At 34.5% G+C, this 20,779-nt stretch overlaps 1 protein-coding gene and 1 long non-coding RNA gene across 3 annotated transcripts; one reads left to right on the top strand and one right to left on the bottom strand.

The window, feature by feature from the left end:
• The first annotated feature begins 7,541 nt into the window (after positions 1–7,541).
• On the top strand, positions 7,542–13,110 carry LOC120082972 (alpha/beta-Hydrolases superfamily protein). 2 transcript variants are annotated; one of them, XM_039038429.2, is made up of 9 exons: positions 7,542–7,890; positions 8,551–8,724; positions 9,870–10,260; positions 10,378–10,652; positions 10,748–10,816; positions 10,901–10,957; positions 11,366–11,418; positions 11,558–11,633; positions 11,776–13,110. In XM_039038429.2, exons 1-9 carry the CDS (start codon positions 7,847–7,849, stop codon positions 12,728–12,730), a joined length of 2,094 nt encoding a protein of 697 aa, XP_038894357.1. In that variant the 5' UTR covers positions 7,542–7,846; the 3' UTR covers positions 12,731–13,110. The 2 variants fall into 2 exon arrangements, with proteins under 2 accessions (XP_038894357.1, XP_038894358.1); XM_039038430.2 differs by having other exon boundaries at positions 7,547–7,890; positions 8,546–8,724.
• LOC150034563 (uncharacterized) lies at positions 12,418–17,706 on the bottom strand. The gene is made up of 2 exons (XR_016531297.1): positions 16,658–17,706; positions 12,418–16,083 (listed from the first exon to the last, which is right to left on the bottom strand). It is a non-coding gene; the product is annotated as an uncharacterized LOC150034563 (long non-coding RNA).
• Positions 17,707–20,779: the final 3,073 nt, after the last annotated feature.

The raw sequence follows: 20,779 nt of genomic DNA, 5'->3' as shown, positions 1-20,779 counted from the left end.
GAATAGGGCACGATAGGTTTGTTGGCGTAATGAATGCTAGCTATAACCTTGGTAGTTTTTGACAGGTAAAGTTTAATGTTATTTAGTCATAGATTGGATGGTTGAGAACAACATTAGTAAAAATTGTTTCTATAAGGAGAGTGACTTAGCTATATTGTAAAGACAAGTTCTACACATGAAAGGGCCAAAACTGAAGCTAGTATCAGATATAAGAACAAGAATGAGTATCAACCAAGGTATAAAGGGCCTGGTGAACATGATTAATGCGAATGCACTAAAGTCACATGGTTGTTAGTGTTGGTTGATTAGGGATATGTTAAACCATTTAACTTATGACTTGGAATTGGTTTTTACTTTAGAGATTTGGAGATGTTACTTATGTATTGAAAATTATAGATCTTTACGTACTTATGAAAGTTTCTTAAGGGGGGAGGAATGTAATATTCCAAATTTTTATGTAATGTAATTTTGGTTATTCGCATTATTTGAGTACTATTTTGAATTTTGGGGGTTAAATTGAATAATATTAAAAGGATAATTCAATTTTAACCTCCAAAATTCAAAATAATTTTCAAATAATACAAATAATCGAAATTAAATTACATAAAAAAATTGGGATGTCACAGAACCAAACCGAACTGCTTATAATCTAGAAAATATGAAAAACATAAAAGAATTAAAAAAAAAACTTGAAACCGAACCGAACATGTAGTTCGGTTTGGTTTCAAAAAGTACACTTTTTAAAATTTGTGACTAGGTTTGATTTGAGCCTCAAATCAAACCAAACCGAACCGTGACACCCCTAATGTACATCCCCTATGTATGTTTCGATGTCCTTATGGGTTCGTCACCTATGTTTATGTTATTATGACGCTACCGAATTACTTCTTATGAAAGCGTGCCTTTGGGTTTGCCCTTTATGCCTATGCCTATATCTATGTTCAGAATGTACACCTTTGTCTTGATAGGGAAACTAACATATGCATCTAGTGGATCCAGTAGCAGGTCACTTATACTCACTCTTTTATCTACATCATTTCTAGGTAAAGACAAGAAGAATTTGTGATCGAGCCATTGGGACTTGTCAAACGCTTTTGCCTATGTTTTATTTTTCTCATGTTTTCATGTTATGATTCATAAGTTAAACATTTAAATTCTTGAGTGATTTATTCACATATTTATTTATTTTGTTTTCCAATTGGATTTAGGAGTACCCCGAATGGTGAAATTATTTTCTTTGTGATTTATTATTAGAAATTCATTTTATGAAACTTTGTTGTATTTAGACAAATTTTGCGAAAAAGTCATTTTGAGTTTTGTGCATACATGTAGTAACAGTCCTTTACCTATCTTAGTGAGTCAGATCATTACAAGAGTACTAAAAATAATCTACATATATAAGAGATTGTATTAAATTTGAAAATTATTTTTTTACGATAAAATTAAATTGTTTTAAGATTGAAAATATGGAACTAAGGCCACGTTTACCTCGGATGAAAAGTTATTCGTCAATGGTAATGTAAAAAGTGAGCCTAGTTCATTACTTTTGTTATTGTATACATGTGTTTCGTATTTCTAGTGTGTTGTAGGATCCATCTCGAAATTTGTAATCAAATTGTGCAATCTAATTGAGGAATGAAGAGTGTTCAATTTGATTGTAGTTGAAAATTATGTGGATGCTACTACTTTGACTGTCACAGTTATCGTTTTATTTATTGTTACCTTTACTGTTATCGTCAGGGTCAAGGAGTAACCGTAATGATAAAGGTAACAGTAAAATGTGATAAATTCATAATTTTATGTAAACACGATCAAAATCAATTTAATTATATTTGCAATTTAGGTTTATTACGATTCATCTATCAATAAAATCTTATTCGGATTATACCAATTTTCATTATAATTTGATAAACATGACCTAAATCATCTTCATCTAAATTCTATGAACTAGATTGTTGTTTGGAAACTTTTTTTTTTTAAACAAAAAAATAATAAGAAATAAACACATGAAAGTTAGTTCACAAGTAAAATAAATCACATTTAAATTAGTCAAACCTTAGTTTTTAAACCATTGTCCAAAAGAGGGAGAAAATCATGTTACACGTTATTTCACATGTTTCATGTCTTTTAATTGTGGCTAATTGTACCAAATAGTTTCTCACCTTGTTAGAATTTTCTTATTCACTGTTTAGTTTTTTAAAACTCCCAATTTGACTCTATAAAAAACTCAATTATATCCTTTTGAAAAGACTCAAAAAGAGTTGAATTTTGTAAACTAAATAGCAATATCATAAATTATTCTTTATTAACATATTTAAACATGCGAGTATACATTTTGGATCGTAAACATGATGTAGTTCAATTCTCACTCGACGTATTGTAAAAAAAAAACCTATCTAAATATATAACATACAAAAAAGTGAATTTAATTAATTAGCCATTTAATTTATCAAATTTTATTGATAAGTAGATTGAGTTTGAAGTATCAAGTAGCATTCAAATAAAAAGATAAAAAAAGCATCAAAACTTCTTCTCTCTCTCTCTCTCTTTTGTCTAGGTTGTACTATATTCAAATTGATTTTAAAAACGTTTAGAATATTGAATTGGTTATTATAATTAGTAGATTATAATAGTCAATGAGTTATAATAATTAATGTTTAAGGTACAAAATAATATTTTAGTTTGAGTTATAATAATTTGTGTTTGGGTATAAACTATTTTTGTTTAGGTAGGAAATAGTAAACAAAATAAAATATGAGTGACAAATGGACCTTTAATATTAATATTATTGTTTTCAAAACTTATTAAAGAAATATTGTTGTTTTGAAACTTATTAAAGAAATATTGTTGTTTTGGGAATTCGAGGCTAGAGGTCGAACGTTGAGAACTCGACGAACAAAAAAAAAACTTGGAAACAATACATAAGCCGAAACTTCAACCCTCGACAAGGAAAATCTCGCGAATCTCGCTTAGGTTGTCGAAGGTTGAAGTTTCGACACATATCCACCCTCGAGATTGCAGGTTTATTATTTTTCTTTTTCCCTCATAGAGGAAATAAAGTAATGAGATGGTATACTATATGTATCTGTGTACTCGAGCTGCTTCTAACAACCTATGCATTTTGTTATCATTTCGAATTAGACGAAGGCTTGTAGGATTGACGTGAGGGGGTGGGGATGACTATATTACTGGGAGCGAACTCCAGGCGAATATGAAGCGCATGGATACAAGTTATGCCTTGGAATGAAAGACAATTCCGAATTAGTTTTGTCTACGAACAAAAAAGTAGATCCATAATCAAAAAAGTGTTTGTGATTGTTCCAGAAGAAATGAAAGCTAGTAATCATTAATGGAAAAATAACAACAATAACAGAGAGAGTGAGGTATTGAGATCGAGAGCGAGGGCTTAGGAGATGGCGATTCTGAGAGAGCGAGATCTTAGGAGAGAGGAGAGTGAGAGAGCAAGATCTTAGGAGAGAGCGAGATTGAGAGAGCAAGATCTTAGGAGAGAGCGAGAGTTTTCACTTTATTTGAACTTTTCATAGAAATATATATAAAAGAAGAGAAAAAAGAGCTAATAATCATACTATAATTGAATAATCACTAAACTATAATTGAATATATCATATTATTATACTATAATTGAATAATCATTAGACAATAAATTGAATATATTAGATTATTATACTATAATTGAATAATCAGTAGACAACAAATTGAATATATTAGATTATTATACTATAATTGAATAATCATTAGACAATAAATTGAATATATTGAATTTATTAGATTATTATACTATAAATTGAATATATTAAATTATTATAATGTAAAACTTTATTGATTACAAAAAAAAAATTGAATATACAGTAGATTATTATAAAAAAATTTGAATATACGATAAATTATAATAAAAAATTGAATATATAATAAAAAAAAATTATTTATTATTCAATCCCTAACTATCTAGAGCCCGTCTTAGTAACGAAGGACACTTCCTTCGATTATGTCCTAACTGGTTACAAAATCTACATCCTTGTCGAGTAGCTGGTTCTGTCCAATCCATCTCGTTGTGATAACGTGAACTTTTCGGGTGTTAGTTTATGTTTATCGTGTCGGGTGTCAGTTTCAAATTCAAAAGTTCAACAAAGCAATTGAAGATATCAAATGAATAAATCAGAGCTGTCTAAGTTTTTTTGACAACATTAGTTTAGAGCAATGGACTTGCACATGATGGAGGATTCAGATATGGGTGGATGACGACAAATCTATCAGAGTGCATAAATGGAGTCCTCAAAGGAGCTCGAATGTTGCCTATAAATGCTCTTGCTCAGATAATATTCTTCAAATGCGTGAACTATTTCGAGAAAAGAAGAGCAGAAATAAGGGATGCATTGGAGCGTCAAGATAAACCCAAGACCTGTTGATCCCGATGTTTTGTACGACCAGTCCATTCATCGATCATATGTTGTATGGTGAGATCGTACTACTGGAGAAATATCTTGCAGACGTCAAGAGGCAGGATTTATTCAGTTGGACTGGCATCTGATCACAGCCTTGGTCGAGAGATGGAGGCCCGAGACGCATACATTCCATATGTCTGTTGGAGAGTGCACTATCACTCTACAAGACATAGAAGTGTTGTTGGGGTTACCTGTTGACGGTGAGCCGATCACCGGAGTGATGTACGATGACTAGTTAGAAGTTTGTCAACTATACCTCAGTTGGAGCATGCTTGGCATGGTTGTATAGACAACTATGCAAAGCAACAAGACCTGAGGTTCGAGAGATAGCTGGGCCTTTCATACTTTTGCAACTATGGGCTTGGGAGCGATTTCCAACAATGGCTCCACAGCTACATCATGTTAATAATGCTCAGTTAGTTGGACAAGCCTACGGTTCTCGGTACGTTGTTTTAATTCAATTTAATTTTTATATCACTGATCTAGTTAATTTAAATTCTAAATTATCAATCTAAAAATTTAGGTGGAGTGACAAAATTTGTGTGACTAGGACAGCCACACATGTAGTCAACCAGTATTGATACATGTTTGATCTGCTTCAACCTGAACATGTATATTACACTAAACCTAATTGATTATTTTATTCACATTTTTATTGTATTTGTCTTTAATATTCTCTAATATAATATTTTGTGTTTCAGGTTATTTGGGAGCCATACAAAATTATTGTGCATACTTTGCCTAATTTTTGTACGAATGGTCAAAATATATGGCGGATGATGAGTCCTCTCATATGTTTTCACATTGGTGAGTGGCATCTTCCTGACAGGGTGATGAGACAATTCGGTTTTCAGCAGGATATCCCATCGCCTTGTAATACTGAACCCGTACTGCATGATATTGACCTAAGGACTGGAGATTGGTCCGAAAAAGTTGCACATTTGGTAGTGCGATAGCACTATCGTGCAAGGTTTATTGCAGTGAGGGTTTCTCTTGAACAGTTTGACACAGATGTCACTCTAGAATATATTCATTGGTATAATAATATCACAAGACGCTACGTCACTCGTCCGGGAGCAGCTATGGGTCATCTAGTAAATGAATGAATATTATCTAATTTTTTTTAATTTAAATTTATTTTAAATATTGTCTAATTGTTTTATAATTCACAGAGATCGAACAATAGTAGACTCCGTGAGGTTGCGAATGATCCGAACCAGGTTCTTGCTATATGTAGTACAACCAAAGCTATATGGAGGAAATTCATTATATGTACGATATACCTATTGTTCCTCCACCAGCTCTTAGACATAAAGGACCTGTTCGGGAAGAGGATGAGTTTGATGAGGTTGCACATAATGTGGAAGAGTTGCCTCCTATGACGCAAACGCAGAATCAAACTGATTATGTTAGTTCGATGATGATGATGCCAGCATTTGGTTCAGGACATTATGACTCAGAGGCTGGTCCTTCGTCTTCATACGTGCATGGACATGGTCAGGGTCGTGGAGAGCATAATGAATATTTATATTATGAAGTGCCTGCAGAGGTACCAGATCAACATCAAGAAGAACCCGAGCAACCTCAAGTTCGAAGTCGACGACGACAACCAGCTCGAAATCGATGACGTCTGCCTTGCGGGACACATTGATTTTTGTAATTATTTTTATATAAATGAGATATTTAATTTACATTTTTTTTATTTTTATGAGTTATTATTTTTTTAATTTATTCTTTTTAGAGTTTAAATAAAATAATAATAAAATAATAAATATTTTTAGAATTTTTTTTATAAAATGGAAAATTAAAAAAAAAGAAGAAGAAAGGATTAGAAAGAAGAAGGTGGAATGTGTAATAATTAAAAAGGAAAAAAAAGGAAATTTGTACGGTATTCTCGCTCTCTCAAACTCTCGCTGTCTCCATTAATGATTACTAGCTTTCATTTCTTCTGGAACAATCACAAACACTTTTTTGATTATGGATCTACTTTTTTGTTCGTAGACAAAGCTAATTCGGAATTGTCTTTCATTCCAAGGTATAACTTGTATCCATGCGCTTACTGGAGTTCGCTCCCAGAAATATAGCCATCCCCACCCCCTCACGTCAATCCCACAAGCCTCCGTCTAATTCGAAATGATAACAAAATGCATAGGTTGTTAGAAGCAGCTCGAGTACACATATACATATAGTATACCATCTCATTACTTTATTTCCTCTATGAGGGAAAAAGAAAAGTAATAAACCTGCAATCTCGGGGGTGGATGTGTGTCGAAACTTCAACTTTCGACAACCTAATCGAGATTCGCGAGATTTCCCTTGTCGAGGGTTGAAGTTTTGGCTTATGTATTGTTTCCAAGTTTTTCTTTGTTCGTCGAGTTCTCAATGTTCGACCTCCACATTAGTCGAGTTCTCAACGTTCGACCTCTAGCCTCGAATTCCCAAAACAACAATATTTCTCTAATAAGTTTCAAAACAACAATATTTCTCTAATAAGTTTTGAAAACAACAATATTAATATTAAAGGTCCGTTCGAAACGGCCTCTAGGGGATGTTTGAGGGCAAAGATTATCCTAAGCTTATAATATCACCTCTTTCTATAGTAAATACTATTTTGTCTTTAATTAGCTATATCTAATACTGTTTTAAAATTCTCATTTATTATAGTATTTACTATTTTGCATTCATCATTTTTTTTATTCTTTGCTATATTGTTTACTATTTTCTTCTCAAACTAAAATAGTTTACGTCTCAACACATATTATTATAACCAAAACTAAAATAATTTATATCCAAATACAAACTATTATAACCCAACTATAATAATCGGACTATATTTTAATTTGTTTAGAAAGTTTAAAATATTCATCTATTATTTTTTAATTTTTAGTGTCAGCTTTGGATTTTCAAGTTTTCTTGAGCAAGGAACGGGTCGCACAAGTCGGTCCAGTCGCATCTGAGCCATACAAATGCGTGACCCCACCAGAATAGACGGCCGACATTAAGCCGAAAGCACGTGTGTCAAAAAGTGAACGGAGAGAATCCACGTCATAAATACGTGTAATTCAAATCCGAACCGGGAAGGACACGTTAACCTGTTCCCGTTTTCAGAAAGCTCTCACGCGGGCCATTGCCTGACTGACACAGTCACCACCGGCCTAAAGCAAACAATAACCGATTTCCATTTTACGTCAAGAATCGCCGTTGTTTTTCTTTGTTTTTCCTTTTTGCTATTTCCTAATTTTGTTCTTCAGGTTTTCCGCTTCTTTCTCCGATTCGTTGCCTGAATTTACGCCTCCTAATTAGGTTTGGATATTGTTTATCTCTCTCTTTTTCCGATTCCGTAATTTTTTTCGGATCGGAAAGAGATTGAAGAGCCTTAATAAATGATTCAACGATTCGTTGACGATGTGCTTGCTGTTACCAAAGAGTGAGTTCTCATCTTTCTTCCTCTTTTTCCAGTTGATCGATTTTGTTTCCTGAAACCGGAGGATTTGATTTTATTCTTTTTTGCGGGAATTTTTGTTTTTGGCGCTTTATGATATGTGTTGTTCATGGAAGATGTTTCTAAATTTCTATTACAATCGAACCTCTTATCTCGTTGTAATGCGAGAGGAAGGAAATTTCGGAAAATTAATTAGTGCAAGTTAGCTACGTAATAGAACTGGATTTGGATATGGATGCCTCTTTGGAATGCTGCAATAGTTTAATGAAATCGGTGCTGTTTCACTTAAGGAATTGTTTCGGATTATATTGGATCGTGTCATAGGCTTGTAGTTTTAGCACCTTTTTTCCTTTTTGTTCGTCTTGTTATATATATATATATATTTCCTTTTATTTAATTTAGTTCTTAACTTCTTTGCTTTCTCTCTGTATTTTTGTTTCAACGGAGAAATGGCTACTGTTTTTTTATCGCTAAAGCTTTCTTCTTGTTGCCAATTTTAATCCGTAGGTGCGTTTTTAACTTGCGTCTAAGAACTGCTTTTTGTTTGTCTACTTTGATTTCATTACAAGCTTTGGTTTCTTACTAGTTGAGCTTATCTCCTTGTAGAAGTAACTTCTTTCCTTTGTGTATATATTTTTAGTGCAGGTCGGTGAAGACATTTACGTACGAGTCTTTGAACAATGTTGTGAGGCTGATCAACGGATTATCTGCACTTCTGCTGACTCTTTTACCAGGGAAAGGTTCTGTACTCGAAGGTGTTCATGGCTGGGAGCTCAGACCAACCTTTCGGGGGCCTCGTTTTCCTCGTTGGATGGAAAAGTATGTCTATTGACCTGAATTCTGTCACTGTGTAGGGTGTCAAAAATGATCTTATGTCGTCATTTTTTCCCACCAGGGAAGTCCCTGGTTATTATGATGTTCTCACACTCGATGTACTTTGAAAACTTGGTTTATTATTCCAGTTATAAAGATACGCGGGAAAAGGTTGCCATGATTCGTTTAATTATATCTCAAAAATATCAAAATCAATCTTTCAGCACGTTTCTTAATTTATTTACTGTGGAAAAAAAAATTGAGACACCAATTAGAACTTTTACATTCATGGTATAGGTGAATAGCAGAGCAAGTTTGGTATTGCGTTGACATCTTATTATGTATGTTAATTTTAACTTTTTAGAAAACACCTTTAATGCCGGAATAGATGTGTAGGATATGGGACAAATATGGCCAAAGCAATCTCGAGGATAAAAAAAACCCTTCAAGTCATTATAGATGCAACATGAGAAAGTAAACTTTGTTTTTCTTATTTGTATGAAATCAAGTGCGTTAAAGACAATATTGGAGCATGAAGTTTGGAATAGTATGTGAATTATATGAATCGACAATTTCACATTGTTATAGTGGGAAAATATGTTGTCCTCCATAAATGAATTATATGGAGATCAATTTATTAAAAAAAAAAAAAAGGCAAGAAAGAGAGTCTGCGATATTGCATTTACCTGTTTGCAACGTCAATGTTGTTCTCTCCACCTTCCAGCATGATTGTTTGCTGGTAGCCTGGTACCCTCGAAAGAGCCTTTGTACAGTCATGGCTGGTAGAACCTTTGAACAGTAATGGCTGGTAGAATTTATGTTCTCCGTATAACCAGGTAGGTCTATGAGTTGATGAATTCACTTAAGTGATTGTGAACTTAAGTGTATGATAACCCACAAAAAAAAGGTAGAACTTTTGAAGGTTATACTAGTGCCTTTTTTCCTGACATGAAGTGTGCAAATTCCTGTACTGTAACGCTCATTTTCCATAATTTAAGTTCGCTTCTCTGGATGGAATGGGTGTTTCTTTTGTTTTATCCCTCTGGTAGTTTGAATTGCCATTGATATAGAAGACATGCATCACATGTTGTTTATGTGTTGTTTTGGTAAATGTGTGGTTGACATATGTATTTTTTTCATGTGATAAATAGTGGCGTGTCCTCTTTCAACCAGTTCATTCATGAACTTTCTGTGGACTCTGATGATTCAAGCTTAGATTATTCCTCTGGGGAGGAAGATGGTTTTGGAAATGAATATCCTGCAACACCATCATCTCAGGGTTCACGAGGCTCCATGTCTAGGGCTGGTTTTCATGTCAAGAATGTTTGGCACTGGACAGAAAGGATCAGAAGCATCTTTCTTTGGATCCTCTTACCCGCAAAGTTCCTTTTGGGGATTCCATTTCGAATTTTTCACTTCTTTTTTATTAAATGGTCTGGGTCCCCATCCACCCCTGGAAGTCCTTGGCCCTTGATTAGGAGAGTGCACAGCCATAAGGACCATGTTGTTCACACCACTGACCGGAGACGTGGAGTTATTGAGGTTTCTCTCTTATATCGACTACTTTTGTGACTTCATTTAATACTAAGAAGTGTTGTGCTGATATATTTAGATATGCTCTACTAGGTCTGATTTCTATTTCTTTTACTTGTGAATTAGGATCTTCATCTTGCAAGTGAAATCTTTATTGAATCTGTCTTTGAAATGGTCCATAAGGCTGCACATTTTATCCTCTCGCCATTAGATGCATTTAGAACTTTGTTCAGATGGCTTTTTCCTCGGAACAGTTGTGAGAGATATCATGATGCAAATGTCACTGTGCCCACAGCGACACTTGGAGATGATGATCCTGTGCCCAGTGAAAGGAATTACACTTTTCATCAGTCTCTGAATACAGATGCCAGAACATGCCAAGATGTTATAACGGAGCTTGGGTAAGGTCATTTGTAACTTCTCAATTTAGTTCCATACGTTGGGTTCAGCACGAAGCTGTTGGTTTCTCATTTTTCTTGTGTCCTTTCTATGTCAGGTATCCATATGAAGCTATTCGTGTTGTGACTAATGATGGATATGTTCTTCTTCTGGAAAGAATCCCCAGGTACAATGCTAGTTAATTTGTTCTTGCCTATTTCAACTTTTTGTCCAAATGTAATGTGGCTAACACTTACACTGTGATTTGCAGGCGTGATGCACGTAAAGTTCTTTATCTGCAGCATGGAATATTTGATTCTTCAATGGGGTGAGGGTTCCTCCCCATTTCTTGCCAGTTCCTGTTTCACAGTGTATTTGGTCTTTAGTTTAACCTTGTGATGTTGGATAAGATAGAGAAATTATGACTTTATGCTGCTTTCATTTAGGGTCGATGACATCCTCAAAACTAAAAAATTCGAAGTCGGATAACACAACATAACATCTAAGGATAAGGGGACACAGATTGTGTTATTTCACATATAAGCTATGTTAAATTCTGGACAGTTCCATCGGCCACCACATTCACCCACACACACACACACATACAGACACACGTGGTTGCACTCATCAGTTTTGTAATATTTAAGGTTGGATGGGTAGGGAGCTACATTGTAGCATGCTTCTTTTATCGATGTGCATCCGTTCTCTAATTGTGCTAATTTTTTTGTCTGATTAGTTGGGTGTCCAATGGGGTTGTTGGTTCTCCAGCCTTTGCAGCTTTCGACCAAGGTACCTTCACGTTTGCTTCAGAAGTCCAAGCCTTTTGTATTGAAACATTAGGCTTTGTTTATCCACTCCTTTTCTTTTTTTGTTGTAATTTTTTAGGAATTCAAGATAATAAACAATTTATTTATTTTAATTATTGCAGGGTATGATGTTTTTCTTGGCAATTTCCGTGGCCTGGTCTCTAGAGAACATATTGATAAGAATATATCTTCAAGGCAGTAAGTATCTGCATTTTTCATTTGATGCATCTTCTTTTCATTTAGCACACTATTCCTTAATCTAGGTATAATAACGTAAAGGCTCATGGCCTCGTATGTTTCTGGGATGTCATGTTACTGACTGATTTTGTGAACTGTCCAGGTACTGGAAATATTCTATAAATGAACATGCCATGGAGGATATTCCAGCGATGATTGGAAAAATTCATGAAGTCAAAACTTCTGAATTGAAGCTCAGCCAACCTGAACTTGCAGAAGAACCTGACAATGATCAGCCATTCAAGCTTTGTGCACTGTGCCACAGCATGGGAGGGGCTGGTATACTGATGTACGTTATAACACGGAGGATTCAAGAAAAACCACACAGATTATCTAGATTGGTCTTACTATCTCCTGCTGGTTTCCATGACGATGCCCCATTTATTTTCACTGTGATTGAGAATCTCTTGCTCCTGTTAGCTCCAATTTTAGCTCCATTTGTGCCTGGGTTGTACATACCAACAAGATTTTTCCGTATGCTTCTCAACAAGTTGGCTCGTGACTTTCATCACTATCCTGCTGTTGGAGGTTTGGTTCAAACCGTGGTGAGTTACTTCTTAGGTGGGGACAGTTCAAATTGGGTTGGCGTATTGGGAACTCCGCACTATAACATGAATGACATGCCTGGAGTTTCATTTCGAGTAGGTCTTCATCTTGCTCAGATGAAGCATGCCAAGAAGTTTAGAATGTTCGATTATGGAAGTGCATCCCTGAACATGGAAGCCTATGGATCACCAGAGCCATTGGACTTGGGTGAATACTTCGGGCTTATAGATATCCCTGTAGATTTAGTTGCTGGACGGAAGGACCAGGTAATTAGACCAACCATGGTGAGAAGGTACTACAAAATGATGAAGAATGCTGGTGTTGATGTATCATTCAACGAATTTGAATATGCACATCTGGACTTCACTTTCTCGCACCGGGAGGAGCTCTTGTCTTATGTGATGTCTCGTTTACTTCTGGTTGATGAGCCCGGATCGAAACGGAAACTGAAGACCTCACAAAAGGTATCAAAAGTACCAAAATTGAAACGGAAGGACAAGCAGGATGGCTAGCCTTACATACACCAGAAGAACCCACTTTGCCTAGGTTCCAGCACGTGGAAACAGGAGCATAAGGATAAAGATGATGGATCTGCGGGAGTTGAGGGGTCGTGTAAATGTATCTAATAGAGTTTGGAATATAGTTGTATATTTTCAGTTAAGTGTCACCACGTCATGGGTTTGATCATGGTCCCATCAAAAAAATTTCGTAGGGAACGAATTGAAGGTGATCTTATCTGAACTTCGATGATGTTCTTGAATTCTGTTTGCCTATAGAAAATCAGACATTGGTGAGATTTGTAGCCTGTAAATTTAAGTATGTAGAAATTGTTCATATATATTAGTGGGAGTTGGAATTGAAGGCATCTATTAAATACAGTGGATGCCATATATCTGATAACGTGTTATTTCTTTTGTATGCGTCAGAATTGAGATCTTTCTTCTATAATATTAGAACGGTTATGTTCTTCACAATTTATCGAGATTGTAGTTCTTCAAAAAAGCACTTGTAATAGAAGAGTAGGTTCCGATTTCCAAAGCTTGAAGGAGCTTGAAGAACTAGCCATGAGTTCGCGTCTTGGAGGTGGAGATCACATTCATGTTCGACCAGGTATAAACTCGTTATTGTAAAATATCAATGGTATTGCCTTTTGAGGTGAATCCTTCAGTTTTGCTCTGTAGTATAATGTCAATGGTGTGTTTGGTTTAAAAGGACGATCGAAAAATATTCAAGATTTATTAAACATATGTAATGGGAAGTTTGGAGTTGAAAGTTTAATTTAATGTTCAATTGGAAGTTTGATGGAATACATTATATATCAAAAAATGGGCTAGATGTTTAAACATTTACCTAGTTTACCGATTTGGTCTCTTTTATTTTTATTTATTATTTTCCGTTTCTATTATACTTCTGCATCAATCTGAAAATTCTTTCAACTCCTTACTCCTACTACTGTTAACTTATTAGTAAATGCAGCTGATTCAAGGTCTTATTTATTTATTTTCCAAATCTAGCTGATACAAGGACTTGTCTGAGTTTCTCGAGAAGGAATTTTTGTTGTTTAATATGGAGCAGACTGGCAGATGCTTTAGAAGAATATATGACAAGAGGTAGTTGGCCATTGTCCTTTTAACTTTGGGATGATTGCGTTTTCAACTTTTTTGTGTTTATGTGGTATAGGAAATGGCAAGTGTACGAAACCTGCCCTCTCTTCTTTCCAACTTTGAATAAATGATTGAATGATATTGTGAGTATCATCTCTACTTGATTGGTTCGAGTTGTCGTGTCGTGGTTGATGTCGTGAGAATTTTTGTGCAGTTCTTGCTTTGAGCTCCTTTTGCTTGGACCTTTTTTGTTTTTAACTACCATTTATGCATTTTCCTTTTCTTTTGAATTTACTCTCACTCACTTGGTACTGACTAGTGGCAAAATGCATTTTTCTTTTCTCAATCAATTTAAACGCGAAACCAGGGTAAAACGTAAATTTGGCCTGTGGGTTTCTGATTAGTACTTGATTTTAGTTTGTTGGCTCATAATTGTACTGTAAAATCTCTAATTTTCCAATTCTATTACTGAAGTGTCTTTCCCATCATCAATAAATTTATGACATGGTGTTGTAAAAGAGGAGGATTCCTTTAGTGAAATCACCGTAGGGGGAGGGTGGACAGATTAAAATGATAGGGACTCAAATGAGAGATTAGAGAAACAGGTAAAAGTATTGAGGATGATGATATGATTTTCCTCGTTGTCTATTTTTGAGTACATATGTTATGGTTAATCATTCAAATATTTCGATATGATGTTGTCCATTTTAAGTACAAGTCTTCATGGGTTTGTTTTTAAAATCACTCGAGAGGTCTTGTATGATTAGAGATAATTGTCTTTACTTAGTTCGATTTCTGTTTTTTGTGAAACTTCGTTTTCACTCTTACCAGTATGTCACGAGTTACCCTTGACCACATATTTGTGCAAACAATCTTCATATTTTAAAGATTTGTATTATACGAAATATCCATTCTCGATCAGGGGCAGCCACCCAGATCATCGCAACATCAACCCCTACTACATCTGCCTTTACGATATTTACTATATTTCGTCTAGCTTTTATAAGAGTAGGTACTTCCCCTTAGTTGGGTTGGGGGAAGGAAGAGGGGCGGAATCGAAGAAATTCTGAGTTTCGACGATTTATATAGAAAATTTGCCTTTTTCTGTGCCGGATTTTTCCCATTCTGTCTTGTTCCCTAGCATGTTTTTTCACTATCACAAACAATTGTTTTTTTAGGTTTAAACTCGTTTCTAAGGATTGAGCTAGAAGTTCCCTAGGTTTCTAGCTTTAAAATCGTTCTTGGGAACAAACTTCTATTAGCAACTTTGACAAAATATTGACGGGGCATTATGATTTGAATATTGAATGCTCGTGTCTCTTCCCATGGCAATTTCTCCTCCAATTGGACGCCCTAACCATGGCTTCCATCTTGTCATTTGTTTGGTGTTAAATTATGAAAAAAATATCTTTGAACTTTGTTCGTTGTTTTAAAAGCTACTTCTATTTCTTTAAAAGTTATAATATTAACCTGGACCTTTTTTAAAGGTTTCAAACCTACCTTAAAGTAGAAATTCTTTAGAATTTTGGATAAAAACCTGAGATATGAAATGGTGGGGTGTGGACTCTGAACGAAAATTAAATCGCTACAAATTACAAAAAAAAATTTCCTCTATCACGATAGTTTGAACAAAGGGTTAGAAGAGAGGGGAGAGATGAGAGAGAAAATAGAGTAAGAGTCTACAAACACAAAAGACTAATAAAATTTTTGCATAATAGGTAAAATGCATTAGTTATTCTTATTTTTCTTTAGGCTGTCCCAAAGAACCATTCAGAAACACACTTGGTTCCTGAATTTAGTGATAAAAAAAAAAAAAAAAACATAGCCCAAAATTTATGGATTATCAATGTAATCTGTTTTTTAATATAACTGCATAACTTGCTAAAGATTTAAATTGATGTCTACCATTTAGATATGTTAGTCGACTTATCTTTCTTATGATCTGTTATTAAAATAGAAATACCTATGCCTCTTGTGAAATATTAGCCACTATAGTGATAGATAACCACTGTACTTTTGTTTTCCTTTTGTGGCTGGAACCGAAGTGTACACAAAGAAACAGGGAGTTTGTGGTGGGGGATCCCTTGAACATCCATGGTCAGGTGCATCCTAAAATTGCTTAATGTCCATACCTTTTTGTTTTAATATTTAGGTATAATTCCTGAATGAGCCTGAGTAGTTCTCTTGTTGTATTGCATGCAAAAAAACCAAAAAACGGAAGTTTGTGGAGCATTGTAATTGTTCATCATAAGAGAGGGTGTCTGAAACCAAACAAGGACAATCATAAAGATGGGTTCGAGCTGAGATTGTTCCCATCAACTTTCTAATGCTATTTTAAACAGAACAAGGAGATAGTAAAGTAACAAAGCTTAGTGTAGTTTGTGGGAACTAAAGGAACAAGTTTTTTCTACAAAGGTGTAGACGTGGAATCATTTTAACCTCCTAATTTTTCACTTCATGGGGCGGGGAATTACTGTATGTTTCTCATTGGAACAGAAAGTACTATTTACAATGATGCTTTGTTTTTTGACCATTAATGTTTGTTGTGGCAGCCAATTATGTTTCCTCCAAGTTCAGATAAGTCTTTTTTGTATGTGGACCAAAAGCTTAGCTTCTAAATATGGACCAGGGAAATATCAGAGAAGGGTGTGTTCAAGGTAATAACAAGCTTTTGTAGGTCAGCCACGCTTTCTTATCTGATAATAGGATTTAAATTTAGCAATGGTTGGATGAGAATCCTCAAGCCAATTGAAACTGTACAATCTTGATTTATGTTTTCAACTTTATCGTAAAGTTTCTGAATTTAGTAAAAGATTCATAATTTCTGTATCTTACCAGGCATGAGCTGGATGAAGTAAACCCCTCTGGCGGGCTGCCTTGTTTCACATTCCCTTTCAATTCATGGCAGGTGCGAAGTGTCCTCCCCTCTCTCCACACATTTTTCCCCAGTTCATCAGCAACACATGAACTAGAATTGGAATTTTGTTAACATTTCTAATCTGATTGACTTATCAACAAACACATAGGCACAAAAGAAAAGAGAAGAAAAGTAGTCCACCCCTTTCTTTTGCTCACTCTACTTTTAGATATTTCAAGATGACTTAAAATGTGCAAGCAGGGATTTGGGTTAGGAAAGATGATTACTTTAAAGCCCCCATATTGGAGTGTACAATGTGAGGCAGAGATTTCACTTTGGTTGTATATGGACCTACATAAATAGTGACATTAATTTAACATGGTCTAGGAGTTTTAGAGTGTCTTAAACCATACATGTAAACCAAGGTTGTCCTCCTTGTTAGACATTTGCCATGCCTACCCTCGTGAACTTCACGTACATGATTTTGAATTTCACGTGTACAATGTCTTTAATATGGCTTTTCCCTTTTAAGACAATTGACCCAATAGTCTGGGGGCCCCCCCTCTCCACCCTTCCCTTAGTTATTTTGGGTTCTTCCTTTTCTCTTGTGGAATCTGTATTGGGAATATTTTGGCTTCCTCACCTACCTGACTAGAGAAAAAAGGGAGAAAAAGCTGAGAAACTTTCTTCCTTTTACTCAACAAGACATCTCTGTGATTGAGTTTTTTTAATTTTGATGGGACCAAAAGCTCACTGATTAATCAGAGTTCAGATTATTTTATCTTTGGTGGATTGTTATTTTATTTTCAAAGGTGGGACCCGTCTTATTTTGAAGCCTGATAAGTCATGGCCTTTGATTTTTGGATCTTGTGGTTGGTCCAAGTACGAAGTATAAGCTGATCTCATCCATTCTTTCCCTTTAAGAACATCCATTTTTTTCCCTGCACTTTCCATCACTTTCTCAGGGATTTTTTCCCCATGCCAAGCATGAACAGGGACCATGAAAAATGAGTGAGTTTTAAAGCAGCATTGAGATTATGATCAGTGGAAGGCCCACAAAGAAGGAAATTGAAGAAGATATGAAGATTAAACCTGGTTCTAGAATTGAGAATTCTAAGACAAAATCCTCATATAAAGGAGCTGCAGGATTCGTACAAGAAGGAAAAGGTAGGCTGTATATATTTGGTAGATGTGTTGCTATGCTTCTTTGCTGGCATGATTGAAGCAATTATTTGTAATGATTCCAATTCATCTGTTTTTGTTAGCTATTTGGTTTGTTTTTGTTTTCCTCTCTCTATATCTCTACATCAATATGTACATTTTACTGTAATCTTTTTTATATGAAGGTTTCTGACTACAATATCTACACATTGAGAATGAGTTTTGATCTTTATTATCAAGACAAGACACTGTTATAATTGAGACTATGATATGATAAGATAATGATTGAGCTATAGTTAGAACTTGATGTTTGTTTAAGAATCATTTTCAGTTAACATCAAGCTGAAGACAACTTTTTAAGCAGTTTGAGGTTAATATTGTTTAACAGCAAGCATAAGAGAGAGAGAGAGAGAAAAGAGAGAAAAAAAGTCCATATGCAGTTTCTGTATTTTAAATTGGTTTTGGACCGTGGGCGTACATATTCTTGTTTGGGCCCAGTACCGTCTAGGCCCAAAGGCAAACTTAAAGTTGGTTTTTTCAATGAGTGGTCGTAAGCAATTAATGGATATTTTTAAAGCAGTGAACAGTAAGTAAACTGTGAAAATGACTATTCAGTAAATTGACGGTAAAATTGTATTACAGTAATTTGTCCAAGTTATTGACTAAGTAGTTGTATTTTGAAAATTATAACTAATTTTATTATGTTGTAAAGATGGAATTAAAGCCCGTTTTTGGTCTTTCGGACCTAGGATTTGGTTATTCATATGAATTCGACATTACTGTCAAATTGGATTATTTATGAATTATAGTTTGAAAGATATAAAGGCTTAAATGTCAATATCCATTGTGATGTAAGAATTTAATTATCTTCCAATTAAATGAGAGTATGTGATTGAATTTCACCTGCAACAATTACTATATTACTATGTGTCCATTACTTGAATGATGAATGACAAAATGCTAAATCGTAAAAAGAAGATGACAGCTAAATGATGACAGCTAAATTACTTGTATAAATCAGAGCATAACAAAATTATCGAAATTATAGACATAGTGAACATAATTCAGTTAATATCCTTAACAAAAAGGAATGTGGTTCAAATGAATTAATTAATATATAATATGTGTTAAATGACAAAAAGAATGTAGTTCGAATCTTTGACTTCTATTGTAAAAGAAAAAAATTATATACATATACAAACACCAACCCAATAAAAACTGTTTTCATTACTCTTTGATGTGGGTTAAAGCCTAATTATGATTTTGATTGTGTGGAGATGGAAGAAGAAAGTATAGCTGACTCAAAAAGGGGGAAAAAAAGTCTTAATTGGTATAAAACTTGTATTTCTCTTCCCTTTCACATATTATTAAAAGAGAAAAAAAAGGTGAGAGAAGAATGAAGAAGTACGCCATTAATCTAATGTACCGTGTTTAATTTTTTTTTTATAAACATCATTTTGCTCCATTGATTTTTTTACTTTGTTATTTATTTTTTAGTTTTAGTTTGAATGTTTCATTCGAAAAAGAAAACAAAAATGATTATAAAAAATTGTGAGAAAATATGCCCACCTGTTGGGTGAAAATTTACTTTTAAAAAATAAGAGAGGTTTATTTTTAAAAATAAGATGCAACCAACTTTTGGTTGGAGAATTTCACATTGAAATTTTTTATTTTGGAAGTTTCCGTTTTGTACTTCAACCTTGGGCTTTGGGTTTGGTCCCTTACTCATGTTTTGGAGGGAATGAGGAGATAGACCAATATGGTTTTGGTGGACGTCTCACATACACGTCGTCACCGCCGCTATCCGTCCAGGCAGGGATGGCGCGCTTTTTCCGAGCCACCCTTGCACGTTTTGAGGCTGCCTGCCTTTCTCTCACACTGAAGGCCTATAAAAGACGTGACCTTCAACAGTTCAGAGAGCGCATCATTTTCACTTCCTTCTTTTCTTCAATCGAAAGCTCTCCTCTTCTACTTTCTCTTCCACTTTCCGTTTTTCAAGTAGTCAATCAAAAAGGGTGTGCATTCCGGTCGGTGATGGTGCATTTTCGATCGGATTTTCTTTTTGAGCTATTTATCCAGGGGACGATGTGGCAGTATTCCTGAATTGCTTACACACTTGGACAGAGCCGCGAAATATCTTAAAGAGAGTGAGTTCCACAACTCAGCCTATAATGAGCTTCTGTTTTGCAGGTTTCGTTCTTTGCTCGATTACCGTGACCTGATCGTTTGCTGCTTTCCTGTTTGAAATCTAAAGATCTTGCCGTTTACTACAGACCCAAATATTTACTAAATGGGTCTTATATTTATCAATTCATTTATGTAGTTTCTCTTAATTATGTAGCTGAAAGTCAAACCAGATTTAGTTCATGATAATTGACATAACTTTTCTCTCTAGGAGTCAGAGATTTGATCCTCCACCTTGTCATTATTGTATTAAAACATATTATGTAACTGAAAAATGACTTGAATTTTGATTTTCTTTCCTTCGGTATTTTAGCGTCTGTTTGGTAGAAAATTTGAAAATAAGGGATTGGATGAAAACAAAGTTATATTTCATGTTTTCAGATATGTGTTTGATAGCAGAAGTTAAGAATTGAATTCTAATTTAAACAATTGCAAATTACTTGGTAGTTACCTACTAAATATTAGTTGACAATGAATTATTATTAATTTCTTTATGAACATGGCTCTATGTTAAAATAATTGTATGATTATTATTTTGTAATATTATATAATCTATAAGATAAATTAAAATTTATATCCCAATAGTTTAGAAGAAATTAGAAAATAGGTCTTATAGTTTATAATTAAAATTTTACACCTATGATTTGATAAAAGCTTCATAAATAGTCTCTATGGTAGGAACTATAGGGACTATTTAAGAGGATTTAACAAACCATAGGGACTATATATGAAATTATTATCGAAATGAACTAGAT

Source organism: Benincasa hispida, chromosome 8 (genome assembly GCF_027475165.1).
Source record: "Benincasa hispida cultivar pf3 chromosome 8, pf3_genome.v1.1, whole genome shotgun sequence".
Classification (NCBI taxonomy): domain Eukaryota; kingdom Viridiplantae; phylum Streptophyta; class Magnoliopsida; order Cucurbitales; family Cucurbitaceae; genus Benincasa; species Benincasa hispida.
Note: the sequence above shows the minus strand (reverse complement) of the source record. Positions and strands in the feature narration are given on the sequence as shown.